The sequence below is a fragment of the Rattus norvegicus genome, chromosome 1 (genome assembly GCF_036323735.1).
Source record: "Rattus norvegicus strain BN/NHsdMcwi chromosome 1, GRCr8, whole genome shotgun sequence".
Taxonomy (NCBI): Eukaryota; Metazoa; Chordata; class Mammalia; order Rodentia; family Muridae; genus Rattus; species Rattus norvegicus.
The window spans coordinates 184512602-184535947 of NC_086019.1; the positions used below are offsets into that span (position 1 = coordinate 184512602).

A 23346-nucleotide genomic window follows, 5' to 3' on the forward strand; every position below is an offset into this window, starting at 1 on the left:
TTGAGCCGCAGCATCACACGTAAGACCAACTTTTCTGTTACAAGTGACCTGCCTAGTAAACTCAGGACACAGGCCCACAGAAACAGCTGAAGACCAGTAGACAGGAAAGACTACATGCCTGAAAGCAGAACACTCTGCCACCATAATTGACTGAAAGAAAACAGGAAAACAGGTCTACAGCACTCCTGACACACAGGCTTATAGGACAGTCTAGCCACTGTCAGAAATAGCACAATGAGGTAAAACCAGAGACAACTTGATGGCGAGAGGCAAGCACAGGAACCCAAGCAACAGAAACCAAGACTACATGGCATCATCGGAGCCCAATTCTCCCACCAAACAAACACTGAATGTCCAAACACACCAGAAAAGCAAAATCTAGATTTAAAATCACATTTGATGCTGCTGCTGGACGATTTCAAGAAAGACATGAAGAACTCCCTTAGAGAAATGCAAGAAAACATAAACAAGTAGAAGCCAATAGAGAGGAATTACAAAAATCCCTGAAAGAATTCCAGGAAAACACAATGAAATAGGTGAAGGAATTAAAAGTGGAAATAGAAGAAATAAAGAAAGTACAAAGGGAAACAACCCTGGGTATAGAAAACCAAAGGAAGAGACAAGGAGCCGCAGATACAAGCATCGCCAACAGAACACAAGAGATAGAAGAGAGAATCTCAGGAGCAGAAGATTCCATAGTACTCATCGACACAACTGTCAAAGATAATGTAAAATGGAAAAAGCTACTGGTCCAAAACATACAGGAAATCCAGGACTCAATGAGAAGATCAAACCTAAGAATAAAAGGTATAGAAGAGAGTGATGACTCCCAGCTCAAAGGACCAGGAAATATCTTCAACAAAATCATACAAGAAAACTTCCCTAACCTAAAGGAAGAGATGCCCATAAACATACAAGAAGCCTACAGAACTCCAAATAGGTTGGACCAGAAAAGAAACACCTCCTGTCACATAATAGTCAAAACACCAAATGCACAAAACAAAGAATATTAAAAGCAGTAAGGGAAAAAGGTCAAGTAACGTATAAGGGCAGACCAATCAGAATCACACCAGACTTCGCACTAGAGGAAATGAAAGCCAGAAGATCCTGGACAGATGTCATACAGACCCTAAGAGGACACAAATGCCAGCCCAGGTTTCTGTATTCAGCAAAGCTCTCAATTAACATAGATGGAAAAACCAAGGTATTCCATGACAAACAAAATTTACACAATATCTTTCTACAAATCCAGCACTACAAAGGATAATAAATGGTAAAGCCCAACATAAGGAGGCAAACTACACCCTAGAAAAAACAAGAAACTAATCATCTTGCAAACAAAACAAAGAGAAGAAAAGCACACAAACATAATCTCACATCCAAATACGAATATAACAGGAAGCAATAATCACTATTCCTTAATATCTCTCAACATCAATGGACTCAACTCCCCAATAAAAAGACATAGATTAACAAACTGGATATGCAACGAGGACCCTGCATTCTGCTGCCCACAGGAAACACACCTCAGAGACAAAGACAGACACTACCTCAGAGTGAAAGGCTGGAAAACAACTTTCCAAGCAAATGGTCTGAAGAAGCAAGCTGGAGTAGCCATTCTAATATCAAATAAAATCGATTTTCAACTAAAAGTCATCAAAAAAGATAAGGAAGGACACTTCATCAAAGGAAAAATCCACGAAGATGAACTCTCAATCCTAAATAGCTGTGCTCCAAATACAAGGGCACCTACATGCATAAAAGACCTTACTAAAGATCAAAACACACATTGAACCTCACACAAAAATAGTAGGAGATTTCAACACCCCACTCTCATCAATGGACAGGTCATGGAAACAGAAATTAAACAGAGACATAGACAGACTAAGAGAAGTCATGAACCAAATGGACTTAACAGATATTCATAGAACATTCTATCCTAAAACAAAAGGATATACTTTCTTCTCACCACCTCACGGTACTTTCTCCAAAACTGACCGTATAATTGGTAATAAAATAGGCCTCAATAGATAAAGAAAGATAGAAATAATCCCATGCGTCCTATCAGACCACCATGGGCTAAAGCTGGTCTTCAACAAAAATAAGGGAAGTATGCCCATATATACATGTAAGTTGAACAATGCTCTATTCAATGATAACCTGGTCAAGGAAGAAATAAAGAAATTAAAGACTTCTTAGAATTTAATGAAAATGAAGGTACAACATACCCAAACTTATGGGACACAATGAAAGCTGTGCTAAGAGGAATACTCATAGCTCTGAGTGCCTGCAGAAAGAAACAGGAGAGAGCATACATCAGCAACTTGACAGCACACCTAAAAGCTCTAGAACAAAAAGAAGCAAATACACCCAGGAGGAGTAAAAGGCAGGAAATAATCAAACTCAGAGCTGAAATCAACCAAGTAAAAACAAAAAGGACCATAGAAAGAATCAACAGAACCAAAAGTTGGTTCTTTGAGAAAATCAACAAGATAGATAAACCCTTACCCAGACTAACGAGAGGACACAGAGAGTGTGTCCAAATTAACAAAATCAGAAATGAAAAGGGAGACATAACTACCGAATCAGAGGAAATTCAAAAAATCATCAGATCTTACTACAAAAGCGTATATTCAACAAAACTTGAAAATCTGCAGGAAATGGACAATTTCCTAGACAAATACCAGGAACTGAAGTTAAATCAGGAACAGATAAGCCAGTTAAACAACCCCATAACTCCTAAGGAAATAGAAGCAGTCATTAAAGGTCTCCCAACAAAAAAGAGCCCAGGTCCAGACGGGTTTAGTGCAGAATTCTATCAGACCTTCATAGAAGACCTCATACCAATATTATCCAAACTATTCCACAAAATTGAAACAGATGGAGCACTACCGAATTCCTTCTATGAAGCCACAATTACTCTTATACCTAAACCACACAAAGACCCAACAAAGAAAGAGAACTTCAGACCAATTTCCCTTATGAATATCGACGTGAAAATACTCAATAAAATTCTGGCAAACCAAATCCAAGAGCACATGAAAACGATCATCCGCCATGATCAAGTAGGCTGCATCCCAGGCACAGGGATGGTTTAATATACGGAAAACCATCAATGTAATCCATTATATAAACAAACTAAAGGGACAAAACCACATGTTTATCTCATTAGATGCTGAGAAAGCATTTGACAAAATTCAACACCCCTTCATGATAAAAGTCCTGGAAAGAATAGGAATTCAAGACCCATACCTAAACATAGTTAAAGCCATATACAGCAAACCAGTAGCTTACTTTAAACTAAATGGAGAGAAACTTGAAGCAATCCCACTAAAATCAGGGACTAGACAAGGCTGCCCACTCTCTCCCTACTTATTCAATATAGTTCTTGAAGTTCTAGCCAGAGCAATCAGACAACAAAAGAAGATCAAGGGGACACAGATCGGAAAAGAAGAAGTCAAAATATCACTATTTGCAGATGATATGATAGTATATTTAAGTGATTCCAAAAGTTCCACCAGAGAACTGCTAAAGCTGATAAACAACTTCAGCAAAGTGGCTGGGTATAAAATTAACTCAAATAAATCATTAGCCTTCCTCTACACAAAAGAGAAACAGGCTGAGAAAGAAATTGGGGAAATGACACCCTTCATAATACTCCCAAATAATATAAAATACCTTGGTGTGACTTTAACCAATCAAGTGAAAGATCTGTATGATAAGAACTACAAGCCTCTGAAGAAAGAAATTGAAGAAGACCTCAGAAGATGGAAAGATCTCCCATGCTCATGGATTGGCAGGATTAACATAGTAAAAATGGCCATTTTACCAAAAGCGATCTACAGATTCAATGCAATCCCCATCAAAATACCAATCCAATTCTTCAGAGAGTTAGAACAATTTGCAAATTCATCTGGAATAACAAAAAACCCAGGATAGCTAAAACTATCCTCAACAATAAAAGGACTTCAGGGGGAACCACTATCCCTGAACTCAAGCAGTATTACAATAGTGATAAAAATGCATGGTATTCGTACAGAGACAGACAGATAGACCAGTGGAATAGAATTGAAGACCCAGAAATGAACCCACACACCTATGGTCACTTGATTTTTGACAAAGGAGCCAAAACCATCCAATGGAAAAAAAGATAGCATTTTCAGCAAATGGTGCTGGTTCACCTGGAGGTTAGCATGTAGAAGAATGCAAATCGATCCATGCTTATCACCCTGTACAAAGCTTAAGTCCAAGTGGATCAAGGACCTCCACATCAAACCAGATACACTCAAACTAATAGAAGAAAAAGTGGGGAAGCATCTCGAACACATGGGCACTGGAGAAAATTTCCTGAACAAAACACCAATGGCTTATGCTCTAAGATCAAGAATAGACAAATGGGATCTCATAAAACTGCAAAGCTTCTGTAAGGCAAAGGACACTGTTGTTAGGACAAAATGGCAACCAACAGATTGGGAAAAGAACTTTACCAATCCTACAACAGATAGAGGGCTTATATCCAAAATATACAAAGAACTCAAGAAGTTAGACCGCAGGGAGACAAATAACCCTATTAAAAAATGGGGTTCAGAGCTAAACAAAGAATTCACAGCTGAGGAATGCTGAATGGCTGAGAAACACCTAAAGAAATGTTCAACATCTTCAGTCATAAGGGAAATGCAAATCAAAACAACCCTGAGATTTCACCTCACACCAGTCAGAATGGCTAAGATCAAAACTCAGATGACAGCAAATGCTGGCGAGGATGTGGAGAAAGAGGAACACTCCTCCATTGTTGGGGGATTGCAGACTGGTACAACCATTCTGGAAATCAGTCTGGAGGTTCCTCAGAAAATTGGACATTGAACTTACCTGAGGACCCAGCTATACCTCTCTTGGGCATATACCCAAAAGATGCCCCAACAACTATAACAAAGACACGTGCTCCACTATGTTCATAGCAGCATTATTTATAATAACCAGAAGCTGGAAAGAACCCAGATGCCCTTCAACGGAGGAATAGATACAGAAAATGTGGTACATCTACACAATGGAATATTACTCAGCTATCAAAAACAATGACTTTACAAAAACCATAAGCAAATGGATGGAACTGAAAAATATCATCCCGAGTGAAGTAACCCAATCACAGAAAAACACACATGATATGCACTCATTGATAAGTGGCTATTAGCCCAAATGCTTCAATTACCATAAAGGCACAGAACACATGAAACTCAAGATGGATGGCCAAAATGCGAATGCTTCACTCCTTCTTTAAAAGGGGAACAAGAATACCCTTGGCAGGGAATAGGGAGGCAAAGTTTAGAACAGAGGAAGAAGGAACACCCATTCAAAGCCTGTCCCACATGTGGTCCATACATATACAGCCACCCTATTAGATAAGATGAAGCAAAGAAGTACTGGCTGACAGGAACCGGATGTAGATCTCCCCTGAGAGACATAGCCAGAATACAGCAAATACATAGGCGAATGCCAGCAGCAAACCACTGAACTGAGAACGGGACCCCCAATGAAGCAATCTTAGAAAGACTAAAAGAGCTTGAAGGGGCTTGAGACCCCATATGAACAACGATGCCAACCAACCAGAGCTTCCAGGGACTAAGCCACTACCCAAAGACTACATGGACTAACCCTGGGCTCCAACCTCATAGGTAGCAAGGAATGGCCCAGTAAGAGCACCAGTGGAAGGAGAAGCCCTTGGTCCTGCCAAGACTGAACCCCGAGTGAATGTAATTGTTGGGGGGAGGGCGGTAATGGGGGGAGGATGGGGAGGGGAACACCCATATATAGGGGAAGGGGGAGGAGTTTGGGGGATGTTTGCCCGGAAACCGGGAAAGGGAATAACATTCGAAATGTAAATAAGAAATACTCAAGTTAATAAAAAAAAAAAGTAGTACGTTACATGCAGTAACATGCATGCACGTTGAAAACACTTGTCTAAGAAGAAGCAAACAACTCCTTATTACATAATTCCTTTTATATGTAATATTCAGAGCAGGTAAGGCTTGGAAGAGAGAAATTAATAAATACTATCAATGTGTACAGGAAAAAAAAAAAGAAGCGAGGCAAGCAAGAGTTCTTACCAACCTGGAGTAAATCCCTGAACCATTACAAAGTTCTCCACAATTTATCCTGAGTCTACAGTTCCTCTAATGCCAACTTCACTTCCCAACCGTGTTGTCAAACAGGGATTGAACAAGGATTAAAAGATGTTTTAGGATATTAGGAGATGGTTCAGCAGATAAGAGCACTGACTCTTCTTTCATTGGGTGCAGGTTCAATTCCCAGCACCCACATGACAGCTCATTACTGTCTGTATCTCCAGTTCCAGGGGATCTGGCACCCTCACGAAGACATACATGCAGTCAAAACACCAATTCACATAAAATAAAAATAAATAAATCATTAAAAAATATAAAAGTTACGTATGTAGGTGCCCTTGTATTTGGGGCATAGATATTTAGGATTGAGAGTTCATCTTGGTGGATTTTTCCTTTGATGAATATGAAGTGTCCTTCCTTATCTTTTTTGATGACTTTTAGTTGAAAATTGATTTTATTTGATATTAGAATGGCTACTCCAGCTTGCTTCTTCCGACCATTTGCTTGGAAAGTTGTTTTCCAGCCTTTCACTCTGAGGTAATGTCTGTCTTTGTCTCTGAGGTGTGTTTCCTGTAGGCAGCAGAATGCAGGGTCCTCATTGCGTATCCAGTTTCTTAATCTATGTCTTTTTATTGGGGAGTTGAGGCCATTGATGTTGAGAGATATTAAGGAATAGTGATTATTGCTTCCTGTTATATTCATATTTGGATGTGAGGTTATGTTTGTGTGCTTTTCTTCTCTTTGTTTTGTTGCCAAGACTATTAGTTTCTTGCTTCTTCTAGGGTATAGCTTGCCTCCTTATGTTGGGCTTTACCATTTATTATCCTTTGTAGTGCTGGGTTTGTAGAAATATATTGTGTAAATTTGGTTTTGTCATGGAATATCTTGGTTTCTCCATCTATGTTAATTGAGAGTTTTGCAGGATACAGTAACCTGGGCTCGCATTTGTGTTCTCTTAGGGTCTGTATGACATCTGTCCAGGATCTTCTGGCTTTCATAGTTTCTGGCGAAAAGTCTGGTGTGATTCTGATAGGTCTGCCTTTATATGTTACTTAACCTTTTTCCCTTACTGCTTTAAATATTCTTTCTTTATTTTGTGCATTTGGTGTTTTGACTATTATGTGATGGGAGGAGTTTCTTTTCTGGTCCAATCTATTTGGAGTTCTGTCGGCTTCTTGTATGCTTATTGGTATCTCTTTCTTTAGGTTAGGGAAGTTTTCTTATATGATTTTGTTGAAGATATTTCCTGGTCCTTTGAGCTGGGAGTCTTCACTCTCTTCTATACCTATTATCCTTATGTTTGATCTTCTCATTGAGTCCTGGATTTCCTGTATGTTTTGGACCAGTAGCTTTTTCCGTTTTACATTATCTTTGACAGTTGAGTCAATGATTTCTATGGAATCTTCTGCTCCTGAGATTCTCTCTTCTATCTCTTGTATTCTGTTGGTGAAGCTTGTATCTACGGCTCCTTGTCTCTTCTTTTGGTTTTCTATATCCAGGGCTGTTTCCATGTGTTCTTTCTTGATTGCTTCTATTTCCATTTTTAATTCCTTCAACTGTTTGATTGTGTTTTCCTGGAATTCTTTCAGGGATTTTTGTGACTCCTCTCTATGGGCTTCTACTTGTTTATTTATGTTTTCCTGGAATTCTTTCAGGGATTTTTGCGATTCCTCTCTGTAGGCTTCTACTTGTTTATTAATGTTTTCCTGTGTTTCTCTAAGGGAGTTCTTCACATCTTTCTTGAAGTCCTCCAGCATCATGATCAAATATGATTTTGAAACTAGATCTTGCTTTTCTGGTGTGTTTGGATATTCAGTGTTTGCTTTGGTGGGAGAATTGGGCTCTGATGATGCCATGTAGTCTTGGTTTCTGTTGCTTGGGTTCCTGCGCTTGCCTCTTGCCATCAGATTATCTCTAGTGTTACTTTGTTCTGCTATTTCTGACAGTGGCTAGACTGTCCTATAAGCCTGTGTGTCAGGAGTGCTGTAGACCTGTTTTCCTGTTTTCTTTCAGCCAGTTATGGGGACAGAGTGTTCTGCTTTCGGGCATGTAGTTTTCCTATCTACAGGTCTTCAGCTGTTCCTGTGGGCCTGTGTCCTGAGTTTACTAGGCAGGTCACTTGGAGTAGGAAGGTTTGTCTTACCTGTGGTCCCAAGGCTCAAGTTTGCTCGTGGGGTGTTGTTTATGAGCTCTCCGTGAGGGCAGCAACAAGGAAGATCTGCCCCGCCCTTTCCGGGAGCTTCCGTGCACCAGGGTTCCAGATGTCATTAGGTGTTTTCCTCTGGAGTCAGAAATGTGGGCAGAGTATAGTCTCTTCTGGCTTCCCAGGCGTGTCTGCCTCTCTGAAGGTTTAGCTCTCCCTCCCACGGGATTTGGGTGCAGAGAACTGTTTATCTGGTCGGTCCCTTCAGGTTCCGGCCCTGTCTCAGATGCAGGGGACCTGCTGCTCCTGTGCCCTTATCCAAGGGAACCCAGAGGCCGTATACAGTTTCCTCTTGGGCCAGGGATGTGGGCAGGGGTGGGCAGTGTTGGTGGTCTCTTCTGCTCTGCAGTCTCAGGAGTGCCCACCTGTCCAGGCGGTGAGGGCTCTCTCCCACAGGGTTTGGGAGCAGCAAGCTGCTGCAGGCAGCGAAGTGTAACAGCCAAAGGTCCAGCTGCTCTGTACGACTTCAAGGAAACTAAGTGTTTTTTGTTGTTGTTGTTATTTTACAGGATGGCTTCACACCATTTTTACTGGCTGTCAGTGAAAACAAACTGAAGATAGCAAAATTCTTATTAATGAAGAATGCTAGTATACATGCAGCTGATAACCAGAAAAGGTATTATAATTTTTTAAACTTCAGTGGTGGTATACTGTGGTAACAAGTACTTAATTAGAAATATTGAATTAACTGGGTGATGGTAGCTTACACCTTAAGTACCAGCCCTCCGAAAGCAGAGACAGGCAGATCTGTTGCAGTAAAATTATAATAATGCTGTCTTTTAACCCGCGCTTGATCCGACACCATAGTGCCCCATGACATCTGTTTGATATTTTCATCCATCTCAGTCAGCAAAGCGTCTCACCCACTTTGCTCCATACCATATCGCACTGCTGGTGGCTACTCTCTGAGCCTGGCAACAATCTCTCTACTCATCTAGTTCCCAAGGCAGGTTGCCACCATGCCAGACATACACATCCCAATTCCGTGGTGGCCCAGTGTCTCCAGCCATCACACATGCTCTTAAAATCAATTAAATCACCACATGAAAGAACATACAACACAATAACCTCTGATCTAATTGATAATATATAATTGCCCACCTAGACATACAAAACCCTGTACACATCCATCCCATAAGAATATTCATAACAACCTGTAAATGTGCAGAGAGGAATCTTAACATATGCCTCCATGTTCTCTCGACTGCTTCTCCCTCATTCCAGTCTTCTCCTCTCTAAAACTTTTCTCCCACCCATCCTTCTTTCTCTTCCAATAGCCGGCCTCATTCTATCCTACATAGATCTATGAGTTTAAAGCTAGCCTGGTCTACAGAGTGAGTTCCAAGACAACCAGGGCTACACAGAGAAACCCTGTATCGAGAAAAGAAAAAGGAAGAGACTGGAGAGACAGAGAGAAAAGAAAAAAAGAAATATTGAATTAAAAGGAAATAGAACAACTTAAAATGATTGAGATATAATGGAAACTCATCAAAACTGGGTAGAAAAGAAATTATTCAGAATGGGCAACACAAAGAGCTGTATATATTATAGCACATGGTTATCCCCTTATCTATAACTGATGTTTGTAAACTAGTTCTGCTGGACATTTTAGCCTTAGAGCAGCTGAAGTGTTCTGTAAGTTTCATTCTACTTTGATAATACACAGATTCAGTTCATTTTTTGCCTCAATATTGAACTTCTTAAACATTTTGTACCATTGTAACCTCTGCTTTTTATACACTTTGCTTCTGAAAATCTATAGTAAGCAGATACAGGAGTTAAGACTGATTTGTATTTGTACTGACTCCTTCAAGAACTGTAAAACTGCTCTTTGAAGAATACTCAGTCATATTAACCCGAAATGACTGTTAATTGTTAGTTCTAGATAGTGTTCATATTTCTTTTTCATTTTTAACATAGTAGGGTGTTTTTATTTGGAGTTGGCATTGGTATCAGGAAGAAAATAAGCTGTGTTTGAATACACCTTTAATGAAGATGAGGAGGTGGTACAAAGATGAAGGCAATTGGATTTAGAGTCACATAAAACTGGATTATATGATCCTGGCTTCCCCATTTGCCATGTATGAGACTTTAGGAACATTATTTACTACTAAACTTGCATCCTTCTGTGAAAAGCAGGCTCTCAATCTTAAAATTGTGGATAGAAGGTTCTATATGTAACGTCAGTTGTGGATAGAATGTTCTATATGTAACGTCAGTTGTGGATAGAATGTTCTATATGTAACGTCAGTTGTGGATAGAATGTTCTATATGTAACATCAGTTGTGGATAGAAGGTTCTATATGTGACGTCAGTTGTGGATAGAAGGTTCTATCTGTAACATCAGTTGTGGATAGAAGGTTCTATATGTAACGTCAGTTGTGGATAGAATGTTCTATATGTAACGTCAGTTGTGGATAGAAGGTTCTATATGTAACGTCAGTTGAGAGCCTGTGAACCTCTCTCTGCAGCTGAAATCACTGTGACTATTACCATGGCAACCATTGCTAGGTGAACTGTTGTTCTTTTGAGACAGGGTCTCACTGTGTAGCCCAGGTGGACTAAGTTTATCTTGAGATCACAGTTGATCCTTCTACCTGAGCCTCCCTAGTGCACGGATGACAAGCGTGTACCACACCAGTTGTGGATAATGTGCTTTGAAAATAGCTTCTTCTCATCTTTCCATCATCTTCCTGGAAACTATAATATGTCTTAGCACGTTACACAGGAAGTGCAGAGAGGTTTTGCTTGGCATTTTGCTTTTGTTGTTTGTTTTCGAGACAGTCTTGCTGTGTATAGCAGGGTTGCCTGAAATCCCTTACCTAGTCCAAACTGGACTCAAACTCAGAATCCTCCAGCCTCAGTCACCTGAGAACTGTGATCCTAGACATGTGGCATCATAGATGATGGGAATTCATTTAAATTTTAACAAACTCCTTGACACATGACCTTGGTGTGTAGTGAGTTGTCACAGTGGGGTTGGAGGCTTAGGACTTGTTTTCTTCTTAAAATTCTCAATATCTTGAGATGTTTGTCTGTTACCTGCCAATGGCCAATTCTACTCAGACACTAAACAGGCCAAATATAGCAAACTGGTCTTTAATTTTGTTGAAGTACTAAGGGTGGTGTTATCTCTCTTGCTTTTTCAGAACAGCCCTCATGCATGCTGTAAGTCATGACTCAACAAACCTAGTCAGATTTGTTCTTGAGCAAGGTGTAGACCTCTTTGTGAAAGATGCCTTTGGATTGACTGCAATCGATTACGCTGCTGATTTTAAATATAATTCGTAAGTGCTTACATTAAATGCTAGTTACTATTAAACTGAGTAAATAATTAATAGTCAGAACTTTATTTACACTCTAGCTGTCTTCAGACACACCAGAAGAGGGCATCAGATCCCATTACGGTTGCAGGTCACCATGTGGTTGCTGGGAATTGAACTCGGGACCTCTGAAAGAACAAACAGTGCTCTTAACCCCTGAGCCATCTCCCCAACCCTTCAAAATAATTATAATAGCAGATCTTACACATCAGAGAGAGCATCTTACTTCAGTTCAGGTCGTTTTAAACAGCAGGGAGTTAGTCTGCATTCATCACCAGATACCAAGCAAAGGCAACCCTGGAGTTACCAGTGGGTGACAGATTCATAATCTTGGGCCTTTGGTGTTGGTTTTCTCTTCTTTCCTTTCTTTCTTCCTTTCTTTCTTTCTTTCTTCCTTCCTTCCTTTCTTTCCCTTTTATGGTGGTGGTGGTGGTGGTGGTGGTGGTGGTGGTGGTGGTGGTGGTGGTGGTGGTGGTGGTGGTGATGGTGGTGGTGGTGGTGGTGGTGGTGGTGGTGGTGGTGGTGGTACTGGGGATTGAACCCAGAGTCCCATATATGTTTGCAGAACTCTACCTCTGAGTTTTACCCCCAACCTCTGTCTTGGAACTTTTAAGATCTTTCTTCTTGGGAATCCCAGCACTGTTCATCCCAAGTATCTTCCCTATAGCACAGGATAGAAATAGTGCTGTGTGTCTCTAATGATCTATTTAAGTCTAAAAATGTCTAGTTTAGCATAAAGGTGCCTTTTCTACCTGAGTCCATCTTCCACCCCTGCCTGCTTAAATGTGCCCAAAAGCTAGTGATTTGCTCAAGTCAGATGGAGATAAGGGAAAAGGGGACTTTGTTTCTGTTGATTCTCTTGCTTCAGGGCTGCCATGAAAGCTGGCACTGAAGTCCAGGAGACAAGCCGCTGCCAGCTTGTTTCTGGTGATCCAGTCCTGGGCCTTCTGACAGTGCACACTTAGCTATAAAGGCTTGGGGGCTTACACTGTTGATGCTTTAAGGGATGTGCAACACTGTGAAATGGTTTTCACATCAGTATTAAGATAGTAACTTTACTCATCATTTTTATAAAGCAATATGGAAATCCTTCTCGAATATAAAGCAAAGAGATATGAGGAGTCTGAAAGAGCCAACCTAGGTAAGAATTACTCCTGGTGTGACTACCCTAGATTGTGAAACTAAGAGAGTGTTTTGGTAACAGCAGGTTTAAAAAAATGAATGCATAAAATGTTTTCTGTTGGATTTTATTTCACTATTGGCTGTCTAGAATTTACACATTTTTAAGAAATTGTTTTTAGAACATTCCCATCCTGAAAGAATATTATTTGAAGAAAGGTCCACTTAGTTATTCTGGAAACTAAAATTCTGTGTGTATATTTATAAGTCGTAAAATAATTTATAAATCACCAAGTTGCATAGTTCCTCAGCAGATCCATTGTAATAATTGCACTTATAAAAATAGATCTTTAACTTTAACTAGATTGTGATTACTAGATGACTATTATGAAATCATTGTCAGTGAAACGATAGGTATAATTAAAACAAAATATTTTTATTATCCACTATTTTCTTGCCTAAATATTCAATTTTAAATTTGCCTTCCTGATTCTCTTGTGACCCACTGATCTTTCAGGGGTGTGTTGTTTACTCTCCGTGAGCTACTATGGCCCCTCTAGTTTCCCTTGCTATTGACTTCAGGTTCATTCCATTATGATCTGAGAAGACATATAAATATTTTAATTTTTTTGTATTTATGAAACTTGCTTTATGGCCTCAAGTGAGATTTATTTCAAGGAGAGTTTCTTGAGGTGGTGTTTTTCATAGCGGTTGGATGGAATAGTTTGTGAGTGTCTTTTAAGTCCATTTGGTCTACGATACAAGTCAACATTGAGGCTGCTTTTCTTTCTCACTTTTGTCTAGACAACCTATTGATAATAATAAGGTATTGAAGTTGCCCATATGATGGGGTCATATTTATCTGTCTCTTTATGTTCAGTAATGGTTACTTTGTGTAATTGGATACACCAGTGTTTGATACATACTCATTTACTATCATCATATCTTTTTGGTGTAATATTACTTTTGTTAATACGTACAGATGGTTGTGAGCCACCACATGGTTGCTGGGATTTGAACCCAGGACCTCTGGGAGAGCAGTCAGTGCTCTTAACCGCTGAGCCATCTCTCCAGCCCGGAATGTAGTGATCTTTATCTGCCATGATTAGTTAAAGCATAAAATCTATTGGCCGAAACCAAGTATGCCTGCCTGTGCTCGGAGAGGTGTTCCATTTGCATAGAGCATGGTCTTCTATCCTTTCATCTCGTGTCTGTGTATCCAGCTCAGTTAAATGTGCTTGTTGGAGACAACAGTTAGATCTTGTATTTTAAATCAACCTACTAGTCACCATTTTTTGATGGCCTACTTGAGACATTCGTAGTTATTACTGAGAAGTATTTGTTGATTCCTGTAAAATAAAATCTACTTAGTTTTCATCCCAGTTTCTACCCCACAGACTCTTAGGCTTGGTTTGTGGATTATCTCCCAGATTTTTTATGTGATGTTCATACTCAGTTATCTTGTCTTTGTTGCACCCAGAATAGACTATTTTCCAGCTGGGCTAAAGCGCTGACTTTTACTGTTCTCCTTGGCCCGGTTGTGGGTGATGTCTTCCTCTGTGGTTTTTATTTGTTTGGCAAAGACTTTCGTTTCTAACAGTTCTGGGTTCTTTTCCCCATAATGTGTCATTGTCTTGCTGGGTTCTTCGTCCATAGAATAGAAGCTTCTTATTCAGGACCTGAACTGACCTCCTTACCTTGGTTCTCTGCTTGTTTGATCCTCTTTGGCATCGTCGATCGTTGTTTGCCTCTGTGCCTTTGACTTCTTAGGCGTTTCAGTCACTACGGTGCTTTTGATTTGGGAAATGAGGAACCTTTGGAGATGTATTTTTTTTTCATATTTCTTCTGTTGTTGTACTCTGGTTTACGCATCTCTTGGAACAGGGGCATTTTCTTTTACCCCCTCTTTGTTTTACATAGATATAGATATATATGTATAATTTTATCATGTATATTATGTATAGTATAAGTATATATAATGTATTTATATATAGAACAAAGACTGTGTATGTATATACACACATGTATTCTGTGTATTTACTTGGTAGCCTTACCTTCAGTTTATAATATTTTTTATCATTTGAAGAGGCTAAAGCAGAAAATAGTAATGAGAACAATGATTTTGGGGTGCTAGGGATTGCACCCAGAGCCTCCCCCATGCTAGCCAAGTGCTCGCTCTGACCATTACACTTTCAGACCAGTTCTAGGTGCACAGCAAAGCTGAAGTGCAAGTTCATGCTTCTGGTTACTGTGCCTCCCACACGCTCACAGTAGGACGTTTCTTACTCTTCTCTGCAGTAGTGCACTTACTACCGCTTGTTAGTCTACAGCACCACCTAGCATCATCTAATGACCCTGTGCTAAGGATCACCCTTGAATTCATTCATCCTAAGGATGTAGGCAAATGTATACATTTACCAGTCAGGCACCACATGCAGAGTACTTTCACTAATCTTAAAGTTCCATGTATTCCAGTCCAGCTCTCTATTTCTGTTTCAATTTGTTACCAATATTAGTTTTACATGGTGATAGGTTTCATAAAGACATCTTTATATATCATGTGCTCTGACTATATGTATCTCCACCCTTCCCATCCACCCACTATTCCTATTCATTTGCCTCCTAGGCTCACTTCCACATTCTTGTCTTATGTGTATATGATCTTATGTGGCTATATAAAACCTAAGAGCCATAGATGAAAGAAAATGCAATATTTGTCTTTCTGAGTCTTACACTTATATGATGAGTTCCACCCACAGCCATTTTCCTCCCACTGATATAATTCCATCATTTGTAGCTGAATCAGATTCCTCTGATGTGTATACACCACATTTCTTTATTCTGATCCTATAGCTTGGCTCCTGGGACCACACAAGTATCTCTGTGGTGTGTTGGTTTGGAGCCCTTTTATATCCACCAGGAGCAGAGGTTTGCTTCTTTATCCAGAGCGATGCTATGGTCCATAATAAATATCTCATGCCCATTTCGGTGCTTAAGTCTTTGATTTCAGTGCTCAGGAGGTAAAGCAAAAAGATCTCTGTGAGTTCCAGGCCCAGCCAGGGCTACAAGTGAGATCCTGCCTTAAAAGCAAAAAGAAGGAAGGAGGAAGGAAGGAAGGAAGGAAGGAAGGAAGCAAAGGAAAAAGAAAGAAAGAAACAAAGAAACAAAGAAAGGAAGGGAGAAGAAAGCAAGCAGAGGAGAAAGAGAGAGAGAGAGGAAGAAAGAAAGAAAGAAAGAAAGAAAGAAAGAAAGAAAGAAAGAAAGAAAAGAAAGAAAGAAAGGAAGGAAGAAAGGAAGAAAGAAAAGGAAGGAAGGAAAAGAAAAGACAAAAGGCAAACAATTTGCCTCTGCCTTAGCTAGTTTTCATTGCTGTGAAGAGATACTATGATGGCAGCCACTCTTATAAAGAACAAGACTGTCCCCATGTCCTTAGTTTATAAAGGCCACTCTAGTTGGACAATGTTGGTTTTTGAGAGGGATTCTGTTAACTAATTCTGTTGTCAGTGTAGTGAGGGGATCATGGTCATCACACATCACAGTTTACTTCTACAGACTGAAGCTTCACAAACTTCGCCTTTCTTCCTTGTATTTGATAAATACGAAAGAGGAAGCAAGAGTTCTTCGTGCATCTATGCTATGTAAGCAGTAGTAACGTTCATTTTAGAGTACCTACAGGTTCCATCTCAAAGGAATACTTCTAATACAATAGCGTCTTACACGTCTAATGCTCCCATTGCCCTCTTGAAGATTGTAAGTCCATTCTACTTTTGTTTTTAATAGTGGAGAAAAGCTCTGAGGAGGATTCTTCCAGAAGGTACAGTTTTTTTGGTTTTTACATTCTTAAAGACTTGAGAACTGCTTAGAGAACAGAAAAGAAAATCTTTTTTTTAATTCTTTACTATGACACAGACACACTGTTGGATGTTTAATATTGTTCTGATTGTTACCACAGAGCTCTAAAAAGGGTCCATGTGGTTGTGATTTATTTTATACCTGGTAGGTAATTGTCATGCATAAAGGTTGCGTAATTGGCTTGTGACCTCGAAACGGACCTGTAGGTGGTCAGGATTTCTCCCCTGTGATTTCTCTTGCCCCAGCAGGGGTTGTATAGGATCGGGCCAGAGATACATGTTCATATCAGCTCAGTTCAAACTATAAAATTCAGTCTTAAAGTGGCTGGCTTGGAATTTTCCTGAGCATCCCTAGTCAAAGGGCACCCCAGTTTTTAAGGCCCTGTTTTTTGTTGGCTTGACTTCTGGAATGTCAGTGTTGTGTGACTCAGACTAAATACAAAAGTCAAAATGAAACCACAATAGAAATAGTCAAGCGGGCTGGGGATTTAGCTCAGTGGTAGAGCGCTTGCCTAGGAAGCACAAGGCCCTGGGTTCGGTCCCCAGCTCCGAAAAAAAGAACCAAAAAAAAAAAAAGAAAAGAAAAGAAAAGAAATAGTCAAGCTAAAAAAGGCAGGAACTGTCTAGATTCTTCTGCATGGCTTACAGCTAGCTTTTTCTTATGAATAGCTAACATGTTCTCTTTGAGTGCATTATGCGTATGTTATGTGTGTCTGTCTGTCTGTCTGTGTGCATACGTTTTGATGAAAGCATTCACAGCACACATGTGGAAGTGAGAGAACAACTGTGGGTGTCAGTCTTCACTGTGAGCATTATGCCTATGCTTCTGCTCCTGCCTTGTTTGAAACAGGATCTCGCAGCTTCTGGAGGTTTTCCTGTCTCCTCCCTCACACAGCTTCTGGAGGTTGTCCTGTCTCCTCCTTCACACAGCTTCTAGAGGTTGTCCTGTCTCCTCCCTCACACCATAGGAGTGCTGGAATTGCAGACAGAGCCCACTGCATCTAGTTTTTTGTAGGTTCTGGACATCCAAACTCAGGTCCTCATGCTTGCCTGACAAACACATTCATTACCCATGGCCCATGAATGGTTCTGCTATCTCACATTCTCTGACTCAGTGCTTGCTGTGTCCTCGACTTCCTTTTCTCTTATGTTCTCTGGGAATCTCCCTCGTCAGTGAGCATTTGACGCCTCACTCACCCTCAGCTCTTCCCAGCCCCCATGCCTCTCTCAAATTCATGTGCTCTTCTTCTTCTTCTTTAAATATATGAGTCCAGTCAGTGTTGTCCATGTGCACGCAGCAAGGGTCTGACCACAGGAGAATAGGCTTCCTGTCAGTGGCCAGATCTTTGAAGAAAACTGCCCCTCTGGCCCTCAGCTAGGAATGGAGCTCCCTTAGCCCTTCCCACAGCCATGCCACAGCGTTGTCTGCTCTGCTTTATACAAGTTTCAGCAAGTATTTAATGTAGTCTTCCCGTTAATTATAATTTCTGGCTATGTAAATAATATAAACAATTGACTGCGTGTGGTGGCACACACTTTTAATCTCAGTCCTTGGGAGGCAGAGACAGGTGAGCTCTGTGAGTTTGAGGCAAACTGATCTATACAGTGAGTTTCAGGTCAGCCAGGGCTACATAGCAAGACCATCTCAATAATAATATTAATATAAACAACTATATTTTTGATATAGTAGGTAAAAACCCTCACATATGCCAAGCAACACTCTACATTTAAGCTCACCCTTGATCCACACAGAATTTTCTTTTCTTTCTTAATGTTTGATAATGTCAAGCATGAATACACTGTATTAGGTCATTTCTAATCCTTTCTCTCCCAGTTCCAACTCCACTCACGCATGGCCTACCACACCATTTTGAACTCATTATCTCCTCTCTCTGTGTCTCTGTCTCTGTCCTGTCTCTCTCTCTCTCTCTCTCTCTCTCTCTCTCTCTCTCTCTCTCTCTCTCTCTCTCTCTCACACACACACACACACACACACACACACTCAAAACAAGATTCTGAATATGAGCAAAATTGTATGGACAAAAGATATTTAACTGTAGAGAATCGTCCCTTTGTTAGTGGCAGGGGACCCAGCACTTAAACTTCCTGGATGCTGGTCATGAAACACCAAGCCTTGCCTAAAAGCTAAATTTCTCGTTTAGGAAGAAATGTTCTTGTGGTCTATAGAGGTGGTTGTAACAGAAGACTACTTTTTTTTTTCAAGTTTAAAATGCTGGCTAGCATAGATTCACAGAAATAAGCTCATACATAACCAAATTGAGTATTTTTTAAACTGGAAACAAATGTGCAAATCCATAACTAAAAAGCTGAAGCTATCCTCCCTCCCTTTTAAATGCAGACATCAAGTGTGGTTTACATGGCTTACTATTTACAGTTTAGAGACACACTAAAAGTATCCATCTCCCTAATGCATAAGCTTCTCCTGAGTCAAATCTTCAAGTCCAAGACTTAGCATGTTGCTCTGATCTGTTCCTAAATCTTCTAAATGCCCCAGGTGTGGTAAGCTCCAAGTAAATGTGTTGACATTGATCTTCCCCTGACCCTTCCCTGTCTCTTTATTAATCCATCCCGCCATCCACTTTCCCCATCCTAGGAAAGGACAATGGTGGTGGGGCATAGAATTCAAACACTGAAGCAGGAGAAAGTTTGATTCCATCGGCCCTAATACCACCAATCCGGGCACTCACCAGTGTCTTTGTGTTCTCCACGTTTTCATGCCTGACTCACGGGGTTCGTGAACATAACAAACACCACCCCAAACGAGGCTCAGTCAACATCTTGGAAAGGGAAAAGAGAGTCTGTAAGAGCCAGAGGGTTGGGAGGGAGCACTGTAGAAGGTTGTCCTCAGGACATGATGTGGCTGTTACCACATGGACCCACACACCCGTGGTTACCTGCCCAACAGCTACCCAAGATCAAACCAATTAAAAGCTCCAGCAAGGAAGGAGGGGGACTCCTAAGACCCCCACCCCTAGCAGATGAGATATTATCGATTTATGACCACTGGGGAGAAGGAGTCAACCATTGGTCGTAGAATCCCAAAGCCCTAGTGACGACCCTGTATTCATGCTCTATGGGCAGCACTAACTGGATCTGAAGATTAAAAATAAATATATAAGAAGGTCATGAACTTGGGAAGATGATGTGATAAGGACATCCTGGGAGGAGTTGGGGGTGGATATCATCAAGATGCATTGTATACATGTATAAAATTGTTAAACAGTCTGTTAAATATATAAAGTAAATATCCATTTCTACCATGACTCCTCACACAATGTTCATATATGTTACACAGCTGGAAGGGTGGCTTTCTACCTACTTATGCACAGAGCTCCATTGTAAAAAAGAAAAAAAAAGGTGGAAATTCATATTCTAGCACACACACAAAAAGACCTTTTGTGGTTCTCCAGGATTCTGTCTGAGCTATCCATGCTATCCCCCAGCAACTATGTTATAGTTTAAGCACGCGACTTTCATGGCCCTTGCTTTCATTTTTCCTTGCCTTCGTGCCATATCTTGTGTTCACTCTGCCAGGTTTAGAAAACAGCCCTCACACCTGCCTTTACCTTCTCTGACCTTGGCAAAACACCCTGCATTTACAGCATTTCCTAGGCTTCAAGCTTATAACTGACTCTTCTGTGAATCCCTAGCAATACACCATTTCCATTGTGAACTCAGTTGATTATGCATTTTCTGTTCTCATTTGGTGGTTTCTGGCTTGATGTAGAACCGTCGCCTGTTGTTTGATGACACAGTAAACACCGTAATCTCGGTAACTGCTTATTGGTGAGGACATGAGTTAATGCCTTTTCTGAAGGTTTTGTTGTTTGTTTTGATTTAATAGGAAGGACCAACAGAGTCAGGAACTAGAAAACATGGAAAAGGTAATGTTTCAGAAAAAAAAGTAATCACAATTTGCCTTATTTTGGTAGAGGACATTAAATCATTAAAAAAAGATGCTGGTGAATGTCTATGGAAATCTCCTAAGCTACACTGAAAGCAAAGACAAAGGAGGAGTTACAGTTGTAATTTCAGGAATTAAGCTAAGGTGGGAGGAGCAAGAGTTCAAGGACAGCCCGGAGCACATTTTAGGGGCCAACCTCAAAAAGACAGAGAGAAAGGAGGAAAGAAGGAAGGGAGCGGGGGAGGAAAGGAAGGAATTGATACATGTAAATTATATAGATGCAAATGTGATATTCATTCCTTTTTAATATGTTTATCCTTTTACTCCTTTGTGATTTTCATTGCTCCTTGAAATTTGACTTCTCACTACAGAACCTATCTCTTCTTGTTTTTCTGGTCTCCTCTGCAAATTACATATGGGTAATTTCCAAACTGCCCCAAAACCCTTGTGGAATGATCTGTTCGCTGCCTACTCGCATCCTCTGTTTTCCCAGATAATTATGACAAGTTTAGGCAATTCAAAGTTTGTTTGTGTTTTGTTGTTGTTGTGTTTTTGTTTTTGTTTTTGTTTTTTTTAGTTTGGGGACTCTGACTCAGAGTACTTTCTGCTCTTTCAGAAATGTACTGTTCCCAGAATGTACATAGAGTCTCACAACCATTCCAGTTCCAGGGGACCTGGTACCCTTCCATGGGCATCAGGCACGCACACAGTTGACTTACATGCAGTCAAAACACACATATAAAATTTTAAAAAATATTTTTTCTCAGATATTTTATGAATTTACATTTCAAATGCTACCCCCTTCCCTCCTCTCCCATACTCCCTCCCCCTCCCCCTGCTATTTCAATATTTCAAAAAATAAATTCAACTAAATAAACAAAACTGTCCACTTGCCAAATACTCTTATTTATTTTATAATTTCTAGTTTCCTTATGGGATGGTTCTAAGTCACATGCTCTCATCACACATGTGCGTTTGTCAGCAGAGCCAGATAGAGGAGTTGACCAAGGAGGCTCAACGGCAAAGGAGATGACCAACTTCAGATCCATATATGTTAGCTCCTAGTTACATTTCTCATTACCTCTATGCCCCTCATGTAATAATGTAGCATGGGACAAATGAAATCACCTTTTGAATAAACTTTTATAATCTGCATTCAACATTTACTTTTAATCACCCTGGCTATAAAACTTAAACTAGCTTTAGTCACTTATAACTGATGTCATTGGAATTGTAAAAAGGTTTCCTCTGAATATTTCTTGTTGTTCTATCTGTGTAATTAGCTCATGTAATGAAGAGAATGAGATAAAATCTGAGCCCTGTTAATCCATGGTTGAAGCTCAGGGACGTTATACGCAATCACTCCTGTTAGATCTCGTCAGAAGACAAGACTCTAATACTTGTGCTTGTAGTTTTGTGTTACCAGACCCTAGTGCCCAGGTTACAGAATCAATTCCTTACTGTGGATTCTGACTGTCTTTGGGCTCTGTCTAATTTAAGTAAACACATTATGTATTAGCTCACTAAATACAGTGTGATATTAATTTGACATTTATATTTACTACCTGTCCATCTTATGGCATTTCTTTACATGTTGGTTTTAGAAGACATCAGGTGAATGATAAATACTTTTTTAATCTTTTTTTTCCCATTTTTATTAAATTGGTTATTTTATGTACATTTCAAATGTTATTCCCTTTCCCAGTTTCCTGTTCATCAGCCCCTTAACCTCTCCCCCTCCCCTTCTATAAGGGTGTTCCCCACCCCATCCACCCCCCTTACTGTCCCACCCAACAATCCCCTACACTTGGGCTCCAACATTGGCAGGACTAAGGGCTTCCCCTTCCACTGGTGCCCCAACAAGGCTATTCTCTGCTACCTATGTTAGAACCCTGGGTCAGTTCATGTATAGTCTTTGGGTAGTGGTTTAGTCCCTGGAAGCTCTGGTTGGTTGCCAATGTTGTTCTTATGGGGTTGCAAGCTCCTTCAACTCTTTCAATCCTTCCTCTAATTCCCCCAAAAGGGGTCCCGTTCTCAGTTCAGTGGTTTGCTTCAGCCCAGAAAAGTGCCACCTGTCTATAGTCAAGGCAGGAGGATCGCCAGTTCAAAACCAGCCTGAGCTACATAGTGAAATCTTATTTCACAACAGCAAGCTGCGGGGGATGTAGTCACTGTCAGAGCACCTGCCTTCATGTGCAAGGCTCTAGATTTGACCTTTGCCACTGGGAAACTAATCCTTCTCTTCAACTGAAATGTCATGAGCCCTTGCTGTGTTGCCCAGTGAGGCCTGAAATATCTCAGTTCAAGTGTTCTCCTCTGAGTGCTGAGCGCTTGGAACAAGACGCACTCGACACAAGCCTCACCCACAATTTAAATTGAAACTGTTGGAACCTAATTGAACCATGGAGTCTTCCTGCAGCTTATGGATTTTTTTGGTTTGCAATAATGTATTTTAATTACTAATATAAATTATAACAGTTCTAAATAAATAAATACTGTATCTAGTAACACATGACTGTAAAATGAATACTACATTAATATAGATTCATAAAATTAGTATGACAGCAGTTATTCCTTAACCAACTAACTCCCCAAATAACTACACAATGACACTAAGATTTATTAAAATTGCCTTGAGTCAAATACTGAGCGATTATTATTCCATGCTAAACCTCCAAGCAAGTCAGGCTTCCTCCCTGACCACATCCCCATATTACTTGCGTGTTTTCCCATCCTTTCTTGCTCCAGCTATCCTCTCCTGATGCTTCTTCAACCTCTCTCCTCACGGCTCCCCTCCTTCCTT

At 40.3% G+C, this 23346-nt stretch overlaps 1 protein-coding gene across 9 annotated transcripts in view; it reads left to right on the plus strand.

Moving 5' to 3' along the window:
• Ankrd62l (ankyrin repeat domain 62 like) overlaps positions 1-23346 on the plus strand; it is an 87857-nt gene that overhangs the window by 7099 nt on the left and 57412 nt on the right. For 5 of the 9 annotated variants that reach the window (XM_017590207.3, XM_017590211.3, XM_017590208.3 and 2 more), the window contains exons 4-8: positions 8835-8941; positions 11475-11612; positions 12725-12789; positions 16548-16581; positions 20484-20523. In XM_017590207.3, the coding sequence (XP_017445696.1) occupies positions 8835-8941; positions 11475-11612; positions 12725-12789; positions 16548-16581; positions 20484-20523 (384 nt within the window). Of the gene's footprint in view, positions 1-8834; positions 8942-11474; positions 11613-12724; positions 12790-16547; positions 16582-20483; positions 20524-23346 lie in introns of those variants that run through there. The other 4 variants (XM_017590212.3, XM_063279581.1, XM_039101191.2 and 1 more) reach the window with 3 other exon arrangements.